The following is a 20316-nucleotide window of genomic DNA, read 5'->3' on the forward strand; positions in this document are numbered from 1 at the left end:
TGACTTACTCACTCGGAAATGAGAAAGCCCGGATGGAGCGAGAGTGCGCGAGAGGACTATTGGGACAATTGCCGTAGAGACGTGGAATAGTGGTGTAAGCGCTGTGACCAGTGCTCTTCGAGAAAGGGTCCGAAGACAAGGCAGAGAGGAAAGTTGAAGCAGTACCTCAGTGGGTGCCCTTTAGAGAGAATCGCAGTCGACATTTTGGAACCACTCCCTATGACCACATCTGGTTACAAGTACCTTATGGTTGTGATATACTAATTTTCCAAATGGCCTGAAGTGGTAGCCTTACCCAACCAAGAGGCTAAAACGGTGGCAGAAGCCCTGTTGCAGAACGTAATTGCCAGACACGGATACCCCAAAAACTACACTCGGATCAGGGCCCAACTTCGAATCGGATTTATGGAAGGAAATGATGACTCTGTTGAGAATAAAGAAGACAAAAACAACTGCTCTTCACCTACAATCCAATGGAATGGTCGAGGGGCATAATCGCACCATCAATAACTACCTCTCCATGTTTGTTTCCGAAAACCAAAGAGACTGGAATAAATTGATTCTTTTTTTTTTCTGATGGCATACAGGAGCTCCCCCAACATGACGCGACAGATTATATCACCATTCATGTCGGGAACTGAAGCCTTCGATAGATGTATTGTAAGGAAGTCCTTTCGATGAATCTCAAGGGGTACCTCTTTCAGAGTATGCGAATGATCTGAAGGAGAGGCTGGAAATTGTACACGAATTTGCCAGGTCCAAATTACAGCTTTCCAGCGACAGGATGAAGATAAGATTCGACAAAAAGACGCTGCCAGTGAGCTTCAAGGAGGGCAATGCAGTGTGGCTCTACCAACCCCAACATCGAAAAGGTATGTGTCCCAAATTGCAGAGATCATGGCAAGGAACTTACTTGGTAACCAAAAAGATAAACGATCTGGTGTTCAGAATCCAATTGTCACCCAGAAGCAAGCCTGAAGTTGTCCACGTAGAGAAGCTGATTCATTACATGGGTCGTGATGCCCCCTCTTGGAATGTTGTTCGGGGCGACAACCTCAGGGAACGAACTAGAGTTGTAGATCATGCCCGAAAGAAAGTAACGCCGGCCGCCACCGCTAACCATAAACCAAACGTGACGTAGCTAATAGCGCGGGAATGTACGATGACTCCCCGCCACTCGAGAAGCAGCGAAAATAATGCTTCCGATTTCGACGGAATTTTGGCGAAATTTCTACGATGTTCGATTACGATACTTAAATGCTAGCGACGGGCATATCGACATAGTCAAGTGGACGTTATAGTCTTGTACGCGAAGTGATCTAGTGGGGCGATAGACATTCAAATAATAGTTGAAGTGTTTGTTGTATTTAAAGTAAAATAAAGTTAAATTTGATTATTCAGTATAATCAATTATTGATCAACCCACGTAACAGTATCTTCAGACAAAAAAGTATATTTTTTATCAATTGAATTGTACTCAGAATAAAGTTTTAAATTGTGCAGAAAAAAATTCCAACTCAATCAGACCCCATTTGTGTGGGAGTTAACTTATACTCGATTATTTGAGGAATGGTCTTCTTCCTCCACCTGATTCGACCGATATGAAATCACCCACATTCAATGTCTGGAAAGTTGGAAAAAACTATAGTAAAAAATAAGGATAGTAATACAGAGTCTGTGGAAACACAGTTGATAAAATATGAAGCAGATTTGAATGAAATTTTGGAATAGTGAGTTGAATTTCATTCTGGACTTATACAATGTCATATATGATGAGAAGAATATATTTTAAACAAAAACACAAAATTCAATTATTCTGATCTATTATCAATATTCAAACTTTCATATAGAAGTCTATGAAATAAAAACATTTTCATATAAAACACTGCTACACTATTTACCTAGCTTAAGAAAATAAATAATTAGGATCTCAAAGATACAAATTGTTGGAATACTTCAAGAATATGGTGATCCAGATCCTGTGTGAACAGCAATGTCTCCAGGGTTGAACTGTATTTTTGAACTTGCTCATGGTGCTGAAAAAAAATAATATCAATAAGTTGAGAGTAAATCAACAGTTAATCATGGCGAAAAAAAAATTAATCTATTGTTTGTAAGGTTATGAATTCGATATTTGAAATTGAGAAAGATTTTTTCAAATATTAAAATAATTTTATCGTTAAAATGGTAGATCATCAAGAAAAATGAAAAATAAAACTTTATTTTTCATTTTTATTTCTCATTATGAAAGCATACGTTATATTTTGAGAAGTTATTGACTTACAATGAAGTTGAGCAGCTTTGAAATCCATTATTTTTAATAGATTAATGCAAAAAAATACTCACTGCTAAGAACACTTGTTGCAGTCTACCAATTGTCCAGGTGTACCAATGTGTGCTGTAATCTTTTCCATCAGTATCACAACGGACCAAATGTTCAGATAGAATCATAATAAATCTCTGAAATATTATGAGAAATAAATTTTTCTGATCAGCCTGAGCTGCTTCTAACTTTTCTTCCATCCTCTCTACCATTTCCTCGGTAGGTTTTTCTGAGTCACCTTGTTTCTTTTTTGATTCATCATCATCAGAATCACTATCACTAGATTCCGCTCTAGCTAATTTTTCCCTAGATTCAGTCAACTCATCGCCTAATTTAATAACATGCTTGTTCATTTTCTTTATCGTCAAATGGAGAATTTCCCACAGATACATTTTGGTGAATTCAACACTCATCTCTTTGGAGAAGATCCAATTTGCCACCTAAAAACGAGAAGTGATTAATATTATTGAACGAGCCCAAAATTATTCACTCTCAAAATTGTCTTCATGCATTCAACCAAATCACACAAGGACACATTCAATTCATTATTACTACCACTTACCGCTGAACACTCCACTATTTGCGTTTTCAACATCTTATCAATTAAGACAGTCATCATCTGCTGGTGGTTGTGCCACAATTCAAAAACATTTCTCAAAATACAGATCTGAGCCTCCTCCGATTCTGCTAATATTTTAAACACGTAGTGAAACTTCGATATTGCTGCGAAACTATGTGAAAAACTTTTTGAACCTAGGTTCAGTAGAGTTTGGACGAAGACGTCGATTTTCAGCGGATTGAAACGACCATCGGCCTCTTCCTCAGATCGTGGGTTGGGAAGGTCTTTGAGGACGGCGAGCACTTCTTCGGGAGTACATTTCTGTCGAATGGAGACAACCAATTGAAGGGCGGCTGAAGTACCGGGTAGACTTGCTGAAACAAACAAAATGACCACATTGAAATTCAATTCAAAATAAAAACATTTCATAATTCATTTATAAGTGAGGCATCAAATCATAGTACAAAAACTATTCCATAGAAGTTACAATGGTTTATGAAATCATAATAATAAAAGACATATTTTACAGCTTTGCATGATAAATCCATTAATAGGTATATACATAGAGAATAAGAGTATACAAACAAGTCTCACTAAGGAGGATGACAATACATAGAAATTGAAGAGCTTAAAGGGTATCAAAACGGGTGATCACTTATAAATGAATAGTTCAAGTGTAACAACATTCATAGTTGGAATATTCAAATGCTACAAAAATATGAAAGACTTACCAGCTCCTTCGTGAGCATACTTGTAGTCTGGTTCGGCTTTTTCAGGTATGAACTTTGAGAAACTTTCTGGTAAAATTTCTCTTATTCGCTGGTAATATGACAACCTGAAATGAATATAAAAATTAGAGAGTCGGCATATGAATATTACTTAATTTAATTGAATACTTCATTCAAACATAACCGTCATAAAGAATGCCAATTTTTTCAATAAAAAATAATCTAGGAAAAACCCAAAATTTCTTATGTATGTTATATGTTGATGAAATCATCTAAAAAAAACAATTTGTTCAGGCCAGTCTCAAATTACCTACACTGTAGGTTAATGTACTGACACCTATCAGAAAACAACTGCTCCCCTGGCTAATACCACGAAGGGCGTTGAATTATATCCGGCAGTTGTCAGTGAAGGAGTCTTCACTGATAAAGTGTTACCTAAATATGTTCTTAATTCCACCACACATTTCACCAGGAAGTGTGTTCATTTTTAAAAAATATTATTTTTTCTCCTGGAATAGATTTCAAGACTAAATGTGACCAAGAAGTATCAAACTGATTCACTTTTCAATTTTAATAATATCAACCCAATATCAGAGAAAAAATTATGAATTTCATTTGCTATGTACTTATTGTTGGTTAGTATTGAACCATTTGAAGATATGATTTCTTTGATAGACCAATTACATTATCTACCACGGTTAGAATCTATAAAAAACAAAATATGATTATGCCACTAGATGCAGTAATTTGAAAAACTCACCTCATACATTTAAGCATTGTTTCTCTGATGAATTTTGGTTTTGGATGATCCTCATCCAGATTCAAACACGAATCCCATTCCTCCCATGACCATCTGAACTGGAAATTACTTAAATGATAGGAAAACCAATTAACGAATCTATCAAAGCAAGACACGTTCATTGTATCAATTCTCATAAACAGCATTTCAGTCGCTTGTGCTAAGACCTGAGGCATTGTTGAAGGCTGTAGTTTACATAATTCAATCAAAATTGCTCCATACGAAATTTCAATATATCTTGGTGTTGGCATGTGTAAGAGTTCTGCAAAAATGACTTCTACAATGCAGTATTCCAATGGAATTTTCAACTTGTAAGGAAAATTTAGAAGATGAGCTGCACAGTCCTTCCTCTCTAAATGATAAAGTTCTATAATAGAATGTAAGTGTTCTTCGATGAGAAATCTTTCAATTGAATGAGCTCCTGGCAGTATGGGACCCTCTGGACAATCTGTGTAGTCGAAAAGTCTGGAAAATAATAAAGTTATCTATATAGCAGGAGATTTTCAAAAATTTTAAGGTTATTCAATGTAGCTAAGATGAGCTAAAATGAAATACTTTGAATGCAATAATGATATTCATGAACGCATACATTAATTCAATATATTTCATTTAGAAACCCTAATATCAGTTAAAATCAATTTATAAGTCATATAAGTCTCTGCAGTATAAATGATAAAGTTCTTTAACAGATCATTCTTTAATGAAATGAATGAGCTCCCAGCAATATGGAACCCCTTGGTTAATATGTATAGTCAATGAATTTCTATCTTCCCCACACTCCACAAAATTATTTCTACTGTTATCATGTGTATCTGAGGTAATCACCCAAATATACCATTCAAAATGCAAGCAAAAAATTGTCAAATGGTGTAGTGAAGGAGACTAAAATGAGCTCAAAAATATTACAAATTCAAAATACCTAAGTGAAGTATTATAACTTGGTTCTGTCAGCTTGATGAGGAAACAGTAGAATCCACTGATTTGAAATAAATAACACATAAAAAAATTGCAAAAGGGGTAATAAGATACTGAAATGACCCTAACCTCAATCAAGTTCTATCTTTCTCACACTTTACAAAAAGTTGTAAATGATTACAGCGATCAAGTTAAATTAATAATATATTCATCAAATGATATGGGACATGGTATAAAGACCTTTTAGGAATAATTGAAAAGTGCGCCTGAATTAATGTAAAATCTTTATAACTCTAACATTTTAGAAAACAAAATACACTGCTTACCTGAATACTACCCATGGCATCGGATATTGGTAGCTATCATGGTGAGGTGGAGGTAAAATGGAAGGCAAATTATGCTGTAAAGCTTCACATAAAATAGAATCGAAAGCTAAGTAGGGTCGGGGTATATGCTTTTCAGCCCAGTTGTCCTGTCGCAATTTTCGTACCTGAGCCCAAAGGCAATCAAGATACTCTTCCTGTGGATGAGGAGTGTCAACTGCCCAAACCCTCAAGGCATTGTGATGTTTTTTTGTTCGTTTATTGAGAAATACTTCAATTTGTACCATAAGGTGTTCCAGTGATTTTTCTTTTTTTTCATATAATTCTCTACCAACCCAGGGCAAGGTGCTCAGAATCGCAAAGACATACCAGTCTCTTCTGACTTGAGGAACATTGTCTTCATTTGCAGTATCTATCATATTATCCAGAAGCTGCAGTAAAGACATTGCCGATATAACATGACAATTCACTAAATCTGCCAAGAACCTTAGGGCATATCTAGCTGGATCCCACTTACAATTTTTCAGAGATTCTTTGAAAGTCTTGACCATGTATTCTACAAATTCACCTCCGAAGTTGAAATTCTTTGCATTCAACAAACCAACAAGTGTAGTATAAATTGTACATTTTTCTGGCATTTTGATAGCACAATCTGTGAGGATCCTCAAAATTTTTGCACGGAATGTGGAAAGGTCAGCCTCAAGAACACTAGCTAGCCCTTCCAAGTTACTTTCTAAGGAAGACGTACTTTTTTCTCCAACTCTTAGTATAAGAGATTCCAGTCTATCTTCAATTTCTTGATTCTCTGATACCCTTCGCCTTTTTCTATATGCTCGGTCTGGAAAATCAAAGTTATCAGCAATTCAAGTTTAAATAAAAAACTTCAAACTTACCATAGCCATCATCATCATCATGGGGCCTTCGACGACTCATTTCTACTTTCAGTCAATTAGTTTTGAAATCAGTCAATTATTTTTGAAATATGAAAACTTAAATGAGTTATTGATCTGACAGGACTTAACCTATTATAATTTTGAAGTTTAAATACAACTGAAACCACTATTCACTAGCCAGTAGCAATAACTCCTGTGTCCTCTGTTACAAATTCAATGTGAAATAATTAAGGACCATATATAGGATTTATATATGCATACCAAAGTGTACCCAAATACCTGTATACCTGTATACGCCACACATTCATAACAAGTTCTTATCTTCTTCTTAATTTATTGGCCTTAGCAACGGAAGCTATTCGCCCAGCACAACGAATAAGTAGAAGCATGACAATGACTGATGACAATGATAACTTACAGCCAGTGTTGATATTTAAGATAATGCAGATCTCTGAGATCAATGTTGATATTAGATGGATGTTACTTGTCAATTGTCATATTTAAAAAAAATAGGTTGGGTTTCGAGTATTTTTCTGGAAATTGTTAACTTTTGGTGAAATTTTCGACACTTGCTTGTTAGCATATCAGTCTTAGAAAATAGATTCGTGACATATTCTTATTGAGATGATAATGTCTCCTTTAACACCAGCCACTCTTAATAATTCTGAAAAAATATTTGCATTCCAAAAAGAGAATTATAAATCACAGTTCTATTGTAGAAAAAACTTATATTGACTATGTGTTAGAAATTTTCTGATGACAAATTTATCACAAATATCAACTTGTCATTCAGATAGAATCGAACGTTCATTAAATATATTTTGCTCCGTTGACTCTTTAATCACGTGGTACCAAATCTGCATGTGCTAAATCGGTTCTAGATTTTTTAAACCGGCCACACTTTCCAGTACATAATCGTCAGATCTGGGTCTTAGTTACCAAGCCCAATTTACCAAAGAGAAGAAGTTTCGTCGGATCTGGATATTGGTTTAGTTACCAAGCCCAATAAAACCATAGAGAAGAAGAAGTTAGTTGTTACATATAGGCCTGTCCGAGATGCTGTCAAAATTAAATCAAAATGGCCGCCTGTAGGCATGCATGTTGTTTGTTCTAATGGAAAGAAAACTAGAAAAGTCCATAATCAACTTGTCTTTGGAGTGATTGTGTTGCTACTTGCTGAAATCCGTTGTTTGAGGCTGATTTTACATATCAATCGTCCTTCATAACATAAAATCATGCCTATAACGTGTTGTGGTGTAAATTGCGGAAGCTGTGGGGATCGTTATCGGTGAACTTTCACAAAATACGTAATTAATTTTTGCTTTTACCAAAGGAGAGAAGCAGTTGCATCCAGTTGAATTAGAAATTAGAAGCAACTAGAGCCATTGCACATGTCAGGGTTCATGTAGAAAGTAATAGGTTGCATTCGTCAAGAATATAGGATTCTATCAGATCTCTGCTTGTTTGTGGTGAAGATGATACGATCTTGGATGAAATAGTGACTATGTATTGTGAATTGATTAATATCTGCCCACCAATAGTACCTTTGAGTTAGATTGAATTTATAATAAATGACCTCATGAAATTGTTTTTGTAAATTGTATATACTTAGTCTAGATTTGTATTTTTGTTCCAACTGTCGTGATGTATTATTGTATTGTATTATTGCAAAATCATATTTCAGATCATAGAGCTGAATTATATTAAATTTTTGGATTATTCAATTGGTACGTAGGTGAGAAACTAGGTTTCGTTAGTATATAGAATATGTTTTGGCCAAACACTTTCAAAGATACATTAATTGGTAAATTTTCGTTTTGTGGACACCCGGCGATTTTGAAAAAAATTTTAACTGTACTTACGTATTTTGATGCGTAGATTACGAATCCGAAAGAAAAAAGCGGCGCTCTCCCTTTTTTAAAAAGTTTCGGCCCTTCAAAGTTCAGAAAAGGGCAACTTTTCAGCCTTCTTTTTCACCAAATAAACTATTTGAAAACACAAGCATTTATTCACTAGGTCACCTTTACACCTTATACGTCTTTCTTTGACACTTTTCACTTCAATAATCAACATTTTTCTTATAAAAAACTTGATTTAAAAACGAATGCTTCTCCTGGTGACACTCTTATATTTGTAGGTTAGATACTAGTAACATTTCAGAAAGAAGCGGTTGGTATTTGTCGTCACCTACTATTTTAAATTCGTAGATTTGAATTTTTAGTTTGACATGAGAGAAAAATACAAAATGAATTTGAACGAAATTCATAATTTAGTGAAAGAAAGAAATAATTTAATTCTAAATTTGGTTCAAGTAGGAGTGTTTGCAGCAACAATACGTTGTACTAATTGCAATGAAGAGTGCAAATTAAATTATGACACTTTATGGTATAGATGCAATAGAAAGCGGATTATGAAAATACCGACGAAAAAAGCTCAGTACATTTGTTGTATTTTTAAGAAAAGTGCCAAAAACCAACTTACGAGCTAAAGAATGAAGGCAAAAAACATTTGAATTACTTTAGGAATATTGACTGCATCAGTCGTACCAACATATCATTAACCTTGAAAACGTAAAATACAGTGATATGTAACCAAAAAGCAGCTCCGTACATTTTTTAACATTTTTATAAGAGAAATGTTGATTATTGAAGTGGAAAGTGTTAAAGAAGGAGGAATAAGGTGTAAAGATGACCTAGTGAATAAATGCTTGGGTTTTTAAATAGTTTATTTGGTGAAAAAGAAGGCTGAAAAGTTGTCCTTTTCTGAACTTTGAAGGGCCGTAACTTTTTAAATAAGGGAGAGCGCCGCTTTTTTCTTTCGGATTCGGATTTCTTTCTACACATCAAAATACGTAAGTACAGTCAAAAATTTTTTCAAAATCGCCGGGTGTCCACAAAACGAAAATTTACCATATATTGAATTGGTTGATATATTCCAGGCCGTACAGTACAGTAGCAACGTGAGTGCAAACTTCAGAATGGCCTGCCATGCAGGTACAATGAGCTGAAATTATTGCACCATATTTCTCGAATATAATCCAGACTTGCAGTGGGGGATTGTTCATCCTCTGTGAATGCTTGAACTAAAATTAAGATACATAGTCAGAGAAAATTATGAATAAATCAAGTTTGAAAAATATCTAAATACCTTGGCAATCACAACAATATGCTCTCCGATTGACTTTGCTTCACAATCATGTACAAATCCAGCTTCAAAATATTTGTAGCCAGTCAAACTTTTGTAGGCCTTCATCTGCTGATTTGTATAGAAACTATGAGTTAGCACCAGATAAGAACTCATATCGAAAGTACTAACTGGTGGAATACATTCTATAGAACTGTTCATTTCTTCTGAAGTGAAAGTAAAAGAATCCATGCACTGTATCACTCTGATTTTATCTTTGTAATGCACAGCAATGTCTTTGTTTTCACGTTCCAATATTAGTAAATAATCACTTTTATTACAAACAGCCACCATAATTATTTTCACAGTTTCCAAAGATAACAAAATACGAAAAAACCGTGAAGTACCTATATCATCCTTATAAGGATGTCCAGAACACGTGACCAATTCTCGAACAATATGGCCGCCTGTAGGCACACAATCAGTACAATGATATAGGTATATCATCCTTATAAGAATGTCCAGAACACGTGACCAATTCTTGAACAATATGGCCGCCTGTAGGCTCACAATGAGTACAATGATATAGGTACTTCACGGTTTGTTCGTGTTTTGTTATTTTTGGAAACTGTGAAAATAAGTATGATGACTGTAATAAAAGTGATCATTTACTAATATTGGAACGTGAAAACAAAGATATTGCTGTGCATTACAAAGATAAAATCAGAGTGATACAGTGGTGGATTCTTTTACTTTCACCTTTCACTTCAGAAGAAATGAATAGTTCTATAGAATGTTTTCCACCAGTTAGTGCTTTCGATATGAGTTCTTATCTGGTGCTAACTCATAGTTTCTATTCAAATCAGCAGATGAAGGCCTACAAAAGTTTGACTGGCTACAAATATTTTGAAGCTGGATTTGTACATGATTGTGAAGCAAAGTCAATCGGAGAGCATATTGTTGTGATTGCCAAGGTATTTAGATATTTTTCAAACTTGATTTATTCATAAATTTCTCTGAATATGTATCTTAATTTTAGGTCAAGCATTCACAGAGGATGAACAATCTCCCACTGCAAGTCTGGATTATATTCGAGAAATATGGTGCAATAATTTCAGCTCATTGTACCTGCATGGCAGGCCATTCTGAAGTTTGCACTTACGTTGCTACTGTACTGTACGGCCAATTCTAGAGTGCAGGCACAGTAAACAGTTTTTGCATGTGACTTCCATGTTCATATTCAATGCTAAATTTCATCATACACCTATTCTTTCAAGTGTTTTTTTTATTTCTTGTTAACTGATTTTTGACTCAAGAGAAATCACTTTTTTAAAATAACCACTATTGTGGATAATTTGTTTAATGAATGTGTATTGAAACTGACTTCCTCGTCTGAAAGGAAGAATAAACAAAACAATATGACCTTATTTTGTGTTTTATTAAATTAATGTATCTTTGAAAGTGTTTGGCCAAAACATATTCTATATACTAACGAAACCTAGTTTCTGACCTACGTACGATCTGAAATATGATTTTGCAATAATACAATACAATAAAACATATCATGACAGTTGGAACAAAAATACAAATCTAGACTGAGTATATATAATTTATAAAAACAATTTCATGAGGTTTTTTATTATAAATTCAATCTAACTCAAAGGCACTATTGGTGGGCAGATATTAATCAATCCACAACACACAGTCACCATTTCATTCAAGATAGCATCATCATCTTCACCACAAACAAGCAGAGATCTGATAGAATAGTATATTTTTGACGAATGCAACCTATTACTTTCTACATGAACCCTGACATGTGAAATGGCTCTAGTTGCTTCTAATTTCTAATTCAACTGGATGCAACTGCTTCTTTCCTTTGGTAAAAGCAGAAATTCACTACGTATTTTGTAAAAGTTCACCGATCACGATCCCCACAGCTTCCGCAATTTATAACACAACACGTTATAGGCATGATTTTATGATATGAAGGATGATTGATATGTAAAATCAGCCTCAGACAACGAATTTCAGCGAGCAGCAATACAATCACTCACAAAGACAAGTTGATTATGGATTTTTCTAGTTTTCTTTCCATTAGAACAAACATGCGTGCCTACAGGCGGCCATTTTTATTTAATTTTGACAGCATCTCGGACACGTCTATATGTAACAACTAACTATCTAGAGATGTCTTCCAACTTCTTCTTCTCTATGGTTTATTGGGGTTGGTAACTAAATCATTATCCAGATCCGACGAAACTTCTTCTCTTTGATTAATTGAGCTTGGTAACTAAGACCCAGATCTGACGATTATGTACCGGAAGGTGTGGCCGGTCTAAAAATCTGGAACCGATTTAGCACATGCAGATTTGATACCACGTGATCAAAGAGTCAACTGAGCGAAATATATTTAATGAACGTTCGATTCTATCTGAATGACACGTTGATATTTGTAATAAATTTGTCATCACAAAACTTCTAACACATAGTCAATGAAGTTTTTTCTACAACAGAACTGTGATTTATAGTTCTCTTTTTGGAATGCAAATATTTTTTCAGAATAAGAGTGGCTGGTGTTAAAGGAGCCATTATTATGTCAATAAGAATGTCACGAATCTATTTTCTAAGACTGATGTGCTAACAAGCAAGTGTCGAAAATTTCACAATTTTCAGAAAAATACTCGAAACTCAACCTATTTTTTTAAAATATGACAATTGATAAGTAACATCCATCTAATATCAACATTGATCTAAGAGATCTGCATTATCCTAAATATCAATACTGGCTGTAAGTTATCATTGTCATGCTTCGACTCATTCGTTATGCTGGGCGGATAGCTTCAGTTGCTAAGGCCAATAAATTAAGAAGAAGATAAGAAATTGTTATAGGTATTTGGGTAACTTTGGTATGCATATATAAATCCTATATGGTCATTCGTTATATGTTGTTTATTATATTACTTTACTTATTGACATAGAAAGTGTGAAGCAAAGTTATGAAGTTTAATTTAGGTGTTTTAGTAGAAATAGCACCATCATTCGCGCTGGTTGGTGTCTGGGATGGACTAGATGTCCACGTGGGAGGGAGTAGTAGAAGACCAAATTAAATATATCAGCAGTCTAAATTGAGTTAAGACAGTGTAACCAGAAAAAATGTGCTTTGTGGGTATAAAAAGATGTACAGTATTGCAAAAAGGACGAAAGTTTCGTCACGTATTCACGTAATGAGAAGAGTGTTATAGTGCTGTATTTCAAACTCAAACAAGAATTTAGTAAAGGAAGAGAGAAGACTGCGGCAGCCTGAGAAAACCAATCATAAAGAGAAGAAGTTTTTGTATAGTGCTGCACCACCATTTTCCATTGGTCATATATTTCCTGTTCTTAAAAATGGTTTCAGGAACCCATTTTTCAAAAGCAGTGTTGAGTTTTTTCATGATTTTTGAGTTTTTTATGAAGAACTTAATAAGTCACCAACTTTCCGATCTCTGACAACTGATTTTAGTTCTGCTAATATACATGCCATCTGCAAGGCTTATGATAGAATAGATTAATTAGAATACTTGAGAATGACATACAGTTTTGTAACCAAAGTACTCAAGAAAATGAAGAATTACCTTATTACTTATGTCTTACATTTGTGTTGCTAACATCTCATGAAAAATTTTAGTAAAGACTAATGAATGTTTCTCAAATCATACTTTACGTGATTTTTACCTAATGGCTTTAGTGAAAATATGAACTTTTTTATTAAGATTTGTTTCACATAACTATCTTGGTAATAAGCCCCATAATTGTGAAAGGTCAGTTGGAGATATTACTCAAATTGAAAAGTGATGTATCAATCGATTTTACTGTAAATCATTTCGAGTGTGGTGATAATTCTAAAGAATGTAAACTAGTTGATAAGTTTGTAGGTTACCATAAATCTAGTCTTGTTTTATATCCATTTCAATAATTCATTTGAACAAACTAACAAAATTTATGACTTTTCTGTATATGAAGGACTAATTAAATATACATAGTAGGTAGCAAAACATTTTTTGATATTATTTTATTGAAATATACCATTTTTTCCACTTTGGATGGGGATTATTGTGAGGCAAAGGACAGCTAAGCACCATGTGAGCAACTCATAATCTGAAAACTATTTAGGTCACTCGAAAAAAAATTTTTTTTGAGTAATGGAAGTTACAAAAAAGTTTCAGATATTTAAGAAAAAGTAGAGAAAATATTCTTGCATTATATAAATGATTCATTTGCAATATTCCAAAAGAGCAGTTAACCAAACACTGTACAAAAAAATGTTGTTTTTTTAATATAAAATAAAAAATATGTTAATGTTTTTCCATTGACAAAACTGATGAGCATATATCTCAAGAATCGCATTTACCCTATTTATAAACAATGTTGGCAATCAATTCATTACTATAAATTCTTGCTGTTTGATTATTACCTGGAGCTATATTTACCTATTGAGAGTATTGAAGATTGTCATGAGATACAGGATGATATCAATTCTCTATATGTTTGGTCTGAAAATAATAGGATGTCTTTAAATCGAAGGAAATGCTTCTGTATAACCTTTAATAGAATAAAATAACAATATCCTCTTCGACTATGTTCTTGACTATGTCAATCTAAATCACTTAATGAAACAAGATATTTGGGTATAATCTTTGGGAACCTTTCATTCACCACCCATATCAACACCTCCATCAATAAAGCTCTTAACTTCTTGGTTTTGTTTTCTGAAATTGTGAGGATCTAACAGTGGATGATACCAGAATTGTTTACCTAGCATATATAAGATCTGTTTGGGAGTATACATCACCAGTCTGGTCACCTCATTATAAAGTACATATAAATAATATTGAAGCAGTGAAAAATAGATTACTTAGACTTGTTGCCATCAAATCTGACCTCACTGTTGGAGAATATGATTATTTGGATATAGGTACTTGATAATGCGAATCTTAACATTTTCTTTTTGTAGAACAAACAATATTACATTATTCAAAATTATATCAGGTAACATTAATTGTAATGACCTATCAAGTGAAGTCCCATTCCAAGTACCTGTTCGTTCAACTAGTAACAATGATCTTTTCAATTGTCCCTAATCATCATACTAACTATGGATACTACTCTCCCATGTCAAGGTTTATGCGGGAAGCCAACCGTCTTATTTGTGACATTATCGGAATTTCTCTTAATATTGTATTGTTTTTAATAGATTTACTTATTATGCTTATTATTCATTCTGTAAGCTACGTTTACGCATTCTTTCTTCAAAAAACGGTTCACGCAAATATGACAATGTCCTATAACTAACGTTATCGCATCTTAATTTGGGTAGACCAGGTCTATGGCTTGCTTTTGTAGTTTTTTGGAAAGAATGGAGTCTGGAATGTCTACCTTATGACCGTTGTTGACCGCGATTTGTTTGATCAAATTCAGCTCTCTCTGGAAATTACTCTAAGACAGTGGAATATTCATAAGTTTGTGAAGCATAATATTGAATGCAGCAACTTCATGCTGATATTCCCAAAGAATTAAAAAGCATACATGTATTTTTGTAAATAGAAAGACCAATTCCACATTTGTAAACCACCTTTTAGCAGAAGGACATGAGTTCAATCATGAAAGCGACGTGTTACAGTTAGAAGAGAAGAGTTTGAAACTCAATTTTCTAGAATTTTCTGATTGATTCGGCCGTTACTTAATGAAGATCCATAGTAATTTCAAAAACTACACCTCACGATTTGATCTCCACAACCTTTATTTGAAAAATATATCACATGTTTCGCTAAGACATTAGCTTTGTCAAGTGATTTTTCAATTTTCAAGTGAGTATAAATCACTTGAAAAAGCTAATGTCTTAGCGAAACATGTTGTGATATATTTTTCAAATAAAGTTTGTGGAGATCAAATCGTGAGGAGTAGTTTTTGAAAAAACGAGGTATTGGTGCTTAGGTCTAGTAAACAAAAAATTGCGCAACGTTGAAGAAATGATTTTTTTCTAGAAGATGATTTGAATATGTTGAATTTGTGTTCTTATTTACATAGCTCGTATGATGTTCCTGGATTCGATTCCTAAATGTCCTGCCAGTTTGACCAATATATACCTTAAATCACGTTCCACGCTTTAATTTATATACTCCTGATTTCTCGAATTTGGATGTCTTATCTATATTATTTTTAACTAACTAGAATGTTCAGAAATCAATAGAATCAGGAATTCGGGCTATTTACTAATGAACAATTAGAATTGAATTACTCTCCTTTACTAAATATTTTTTCAAATGTGGAAACTGGGATATAAGCTCAGGAATTTCTAATTCATCACAAACTTAGGTAAAAATCAGGTACTTGAAATGTAGGTACGTCAATTGTAAAACTAGATATATTAAGCATTGAATATGTAGAATATTATTAGTAAAGATACGCTAAAAGAAACCATTGTATGGCGAAACACATGTTGCGTTTTCGTAAAATTGTTAAGTAAAAATCTCAAAAAAATGTTTTTTAAATACGTTAGTTATGGATTTTCATCAAGTATCGGCCAATTCCATCATAAAATCATTTTCTTTTGTGATAGTTTAAATTTTTCAAAAAATTCATTTGAATTACATGGCAAAAGGTAATTAATATAATGTGTATAAAATGCTTAAGGCAAGTAACATATTTATTCAATAAGAAATTAAATCATCTCCGTCTAAATAGTTCTCCAATTACCTACCAATTTATGTTACCATTATTTCAAACATTGAAATGGATCTCATAAGCATCCATTGAAAAATAGGCATATGCCATCGCGAACTTTTTTGTAAACTCATAAAATAATAATATCTAGTGAATTGTTTTGTTATATGTTAAAGGGCAGCGTTTTCGGTGCAAGCTCTCAGTCTGAAGTCATCACTCGAGGGTCACTCTGTACATAACAAAAAGTGATAATAAACAACAAGATCGGATATGACATAATAAAATGGAAAAATATGCTGTCTGATGTCAGTGACCAAAAACTTATTTACTGGAAACTGTCCCCGTTAATATGGATTTTCTTCCCATGTCAGTTGAATTTATTTATTCATTCATCCTTCTACCATAAAATGGCGGGTGAGTCATTCTCACTGTTGCCTGCTCCTAAATTAATCGAGAATTATACCTGTAAACACTGTGCAAAAAAAGTTGTGAATAAAGTTAAATGCTCCAAATGTGGTGAGCACTTCCATCCGGCATGTTTCAAGCAGTCAAGTGACCTAAAGAAAGCTAAATGCAAGCATGAATTAGATCAACAAGTCAGTGATACTATTTATCTGACAGAAGAAGCCTACCTAAGAGAGGAAAATATGTTACTGAGGCAGATCTCACTGGACAAGGACATCATAATTGCAGACAAGGAACGTATAATCCACTTATTGAACGAAAAAATTGCATATTTAGAGGAAAAATCAAGGAATAAAAACAATATTATTAACGTATTCCAAAAACACTTTATTGTGAGATTTTCACTAAATTGTTTTACAAAAACGCAACACGTGTTTCGCCATACAATGGCTTCATCTGGCGTGTCTTTCAACACGCCAGATGATGTTGAAAGACACGCCAGATGAAGCCATTGTATGGCGAAACACGTGTTGCGTTTTTGTAAAACAATTTAGTGAAAATCTCACAATAAACTGTTTTTGGAATACGTTAGTTATGGATTTTCATCAAGTATCGGCCGATTCCATCATATACAATATTATTAACAAATCTATCCAGTTCACAAATCAGAGTCTGAAAAAAAGTCAACATCTACGGACAAAATAAAACCTACAAAAAACCTTCCACCCAAAAAAAATGACAATACAAAACCTAAACAACCTTGTTTATCAGAAGATAACACATGAAGTGGAACCTCTAACTTAGAGAGTGGCCCAATCACAAATTTGAGCCATTCAGATAAACAAGTAATAGATAATTATCGCCAAATATCACTTCTATCAGAATTTTCTGAACGTTGTGTGTACAATATAGTAGTAAATTTTGTAGAGCACAATAATCTGTTAACGCAATCTCAACATGGTTTCAGAAAGAGTAAATCTATAGAATCAGCCACGTACCATTTAATGAATTTTGTTTATAATTCTTTAGACAAGGGACAATATGTAGTATCACTTATGTTTGATTTCTCAAAGGCTTTTGACTGCCTAAACATTGCTTTCATCTTGGAAAAACTCAGTTTTCTGGGTATCAGGGGCACTATTTTGTAATGGTTTGAATCTTATTTGACGAACAGGATCAGTACTGAAAGAAGTCTTCAACATCTTTCAAAATTGAAATTTCCAAATTGAATATTCTCACATAGCACAGTTCTCGATAAAGCTAATAAACATTAGCGAAAGCTCGGGCAGCTAAAAAGAGTAAATATTTATTCTAATCAGACCGAATCCCCAAAAAACTACTATTCTATACATACATACGGTCGTTACACTATCAATTTTATATAAATATATATATATATATATATATATATATATATATATATATATATATATATATATATATATATATATATATATATATATAGAAATATAGAAACAGAAGTTAATATCGGACATAGCACTCATGAAAGTGGCAAACCAACGTGTTTCGGGCTTTTGGCCCATCATCAGTATGGTGCAGCCAAGTGTAAGGATGGGCAACACTTGGTTACCAAAGATAGAAATACAAATGCACGGAGCCACCAACAGGAGCCAACCGCACATTAGTGGTTTCAGTTGATAGATCTTGTGTTGGTGGCTCCGTGCATTTGTATTTCTATCTTTGGTAACCAAGTGTTGCCCATCCTTACACTTGGCTGCACCATACTGATGATGGCCCGAAACACGTGTCTATGGTTTGCCACTTTCATGAGTGCTATGTCCGATATTAACTTCTGTTTCAATATCAAGACACTCAATAACTTTCATATTTGTATATACAGTACAACTTCTCTAGTTCGGACACTCGCTGATTCGGACACTCCAGTAATCCGGCGTTCCTAGGTGTCCGGATATTTTACCTCTGTAGTCCGGACAAATGAATGTTTTCAATACGAATCGATATTAAACGCGGATTTTTCCTTTTTAAACTTGTCAAAACCAATATTGTTCGCAACCTAACGGGTTTGGCGCCTTTGGCGGTCAGTTATCGTTTAGTTACCGTGCGTCGTGTGTCAATCTTAAAAAAAAATGGCGCCAAATAAACGACCGCATAATACAGTTACTCTTGCGGAGAAATGTAAAATATTAGATTTTCTTGATAAGGTGAGAAGCATACGCCGTGTGGCTGAGAAATTTAACGTTCCAAAATCAACTGTAAGTGATATAAAGAAAAACAAAACTAAAATAAGAAGATTTGTGTCGGAGTCATTCAGTGGAGCAGGTATGTATGATTTAACTTTTATTGCAGGTAATGTTATTATGAAACATAATGTTTTCAGGTAAAAGGCAGGTTATCCGAAAGGGAGAACATCCCGAAGTTGAAGCTGCTTTATATGGATGGTTTCTACAGCAGCGTAGTGCTCATGTACTTATTTCTTCTGAGATTTTGCGAACGAAAGCTAAACAATTTTATGAAAGAATAAGTGGGAAGAGTGATTTTTTTGCGAGTTCAGGTTGGCTTGACAAATTCAAAAAAAGGCACGGAATACGCTTTCTTAAAGTGTGTGGTGAAAAACTTTCCAGCGATGTAAGTGCTATAGTACCATTTCAAGAAAAATTTCTAGCTGTGGTTAATGAAATGAAGCTAAGTCGTGAACAAGTTTATAATGCTGATGAATCAGCGTCCTTTTGGAGAGCCTTGCCGGACACTACGTGGGTTCATGGTCAGGAACAATCAGCTCCAGGGCGAAAAATATCTAAAGATCGCGTAACATATATGCCCTGTTGCAATGCGGCTGGAACTCATAAGTTACCCCTTTTAGTTCTTGGAAAATCCGCAAATCCAAGGGCATTTAAGAATGCTACTTTACCTGTCAACTACAAGGCAACCAGCGAAGGTTGGATGACCAGGACATTGTTCTTCGAATGGTTTAAGACTTGCTTTATACCCGACGTCAAACGTTTTTTATCGGATGTTAACCGACTTCATAAAGCATTGTTACTTGTAGATAATGCTCCATCTCATCCACCTGAGACAGAAATAAATTTCGATCCTGATTTCAGACTCATGTTTTTGCCGCCCAACTGCACAGCAGTTTTACAGCCATTGGATCAAAACTTAATACAAAGCATAAAAGTAGCATACAGAAAGAGGCTACTAAATCACATTATCGCTCACGAAGGTGACGATTTAGTTACAGTTTTAAAGCAATTTAATTTAAAAGATGCACTTGTTAATCTAGATATTGCTTGGAAGTCCATATCTGAAAAAAATATCCAAAAAAGTTGGATAGCATTATGGCCGAACCAAAGAACTGATGCAGAAGAAGAGGAATCTGATGAAGAGAACATTCCACTTTCAGAACTTCAAAGACGACTTTGTTAAATAAACGAGGAAGATTTAAAAACCATTACCGCTTCCTTGCTTGTGATAGATCCTGAGAACAATTTGGATCGGGAAGATATTGTTGAATGGGCTTTAGGCAAAAATTAAGTCATTGTTGATTTGACTGAAGAGGAGTTA

General features: G+C 34.1%; 3 protein-coding genes across 3 annotated transcripts; 1 reads left to right on the forward strand and 2 right to left on the reverse strand.

Annotated features, from left to right (window-relative positions):
* Positions 1–1806: 1806 nt before the first annotated feature.
* Positions 1807–6868, reverse strand: Cbp80 (Nuclear cap-binding protein subunit 1). The gene is made up of 7 exons (XM_023168978.2): positions 6541–6868; positions 5651–6485; positions 4371–4874; positions 3614–3717; positions 2886–3256; positions 2347–2763; positions 1807–2036 (listed from the first exon to the last, which is right to left on the reverse strand). The coding sequence occupies exons 1-7, from the start codon at positions 6578–6580 to the stop codon at positions 1923–1925; spliced, it is 2385 nt and encodes a 794-aa protein (XP_023024746.2). The 5' UTR covers positions 6581–6868; the 3' UTR covers positions 1807–1922.
* A 2525-nt stretch (positions 6869–9393) lies between these two features.
* LOC141483338 (uncharacterized) lies at positions 9394–10094 on the reverse strand. The gene is made up of 2 exons (XM_074177860.1): positions 9688–10094; positions 9394–9622 (listed from the first exon to the last, which is right to left on the reverse strand). Exons 1-2 carry the CDS (start codon positions 10015–10017, stop codon positions 9446–9448), a joined length of 507 nt encoding a protein of 168 aa, XP_074033961.1. The 5' UTR covers positions 10018–10094; the 3' UTR covers positions 9394–9445.
* Positions 10095–10207: 113 nt separating this feature from the next.
* LOC141483339 (uncharacterized) lies at positions 10208–11136 on the forward strand. The gene is made up of 2 exons (XM_074177861.1): positions 10208–10637; positions 10703–11136. Exons 1-2 carry the CDS (start codon positions 10440–10442, stop codon positions 10853–10855), a joined length of 351 nt encoding a protein of 116 aa, XP_074033962.1. The 5' UTR covers positions 10208–10439; the 3' UTR covers positions 10856–11136.
* Positions 11137–20316: the final 9180 nt, after the last annotated feature.

The sequence above is a fragment of the Leptinotarsa decemlineata genome, unplaced genomic scaffold (genome assembly GCF_025532065.1).
Source record: "Leptinotarsa decemlineata unplaced genomic scaffold, Ldec_3_MD MMD2_tig00003308_RagTag_RagTag, whole genome shotgun sequence".
NCBI lineage: Eukaryota > Metazoa > Arthropoda > Insecta > Coleoptera > Chrysomelidae > Leptinotarsa > Leptinotarsa decemlineata.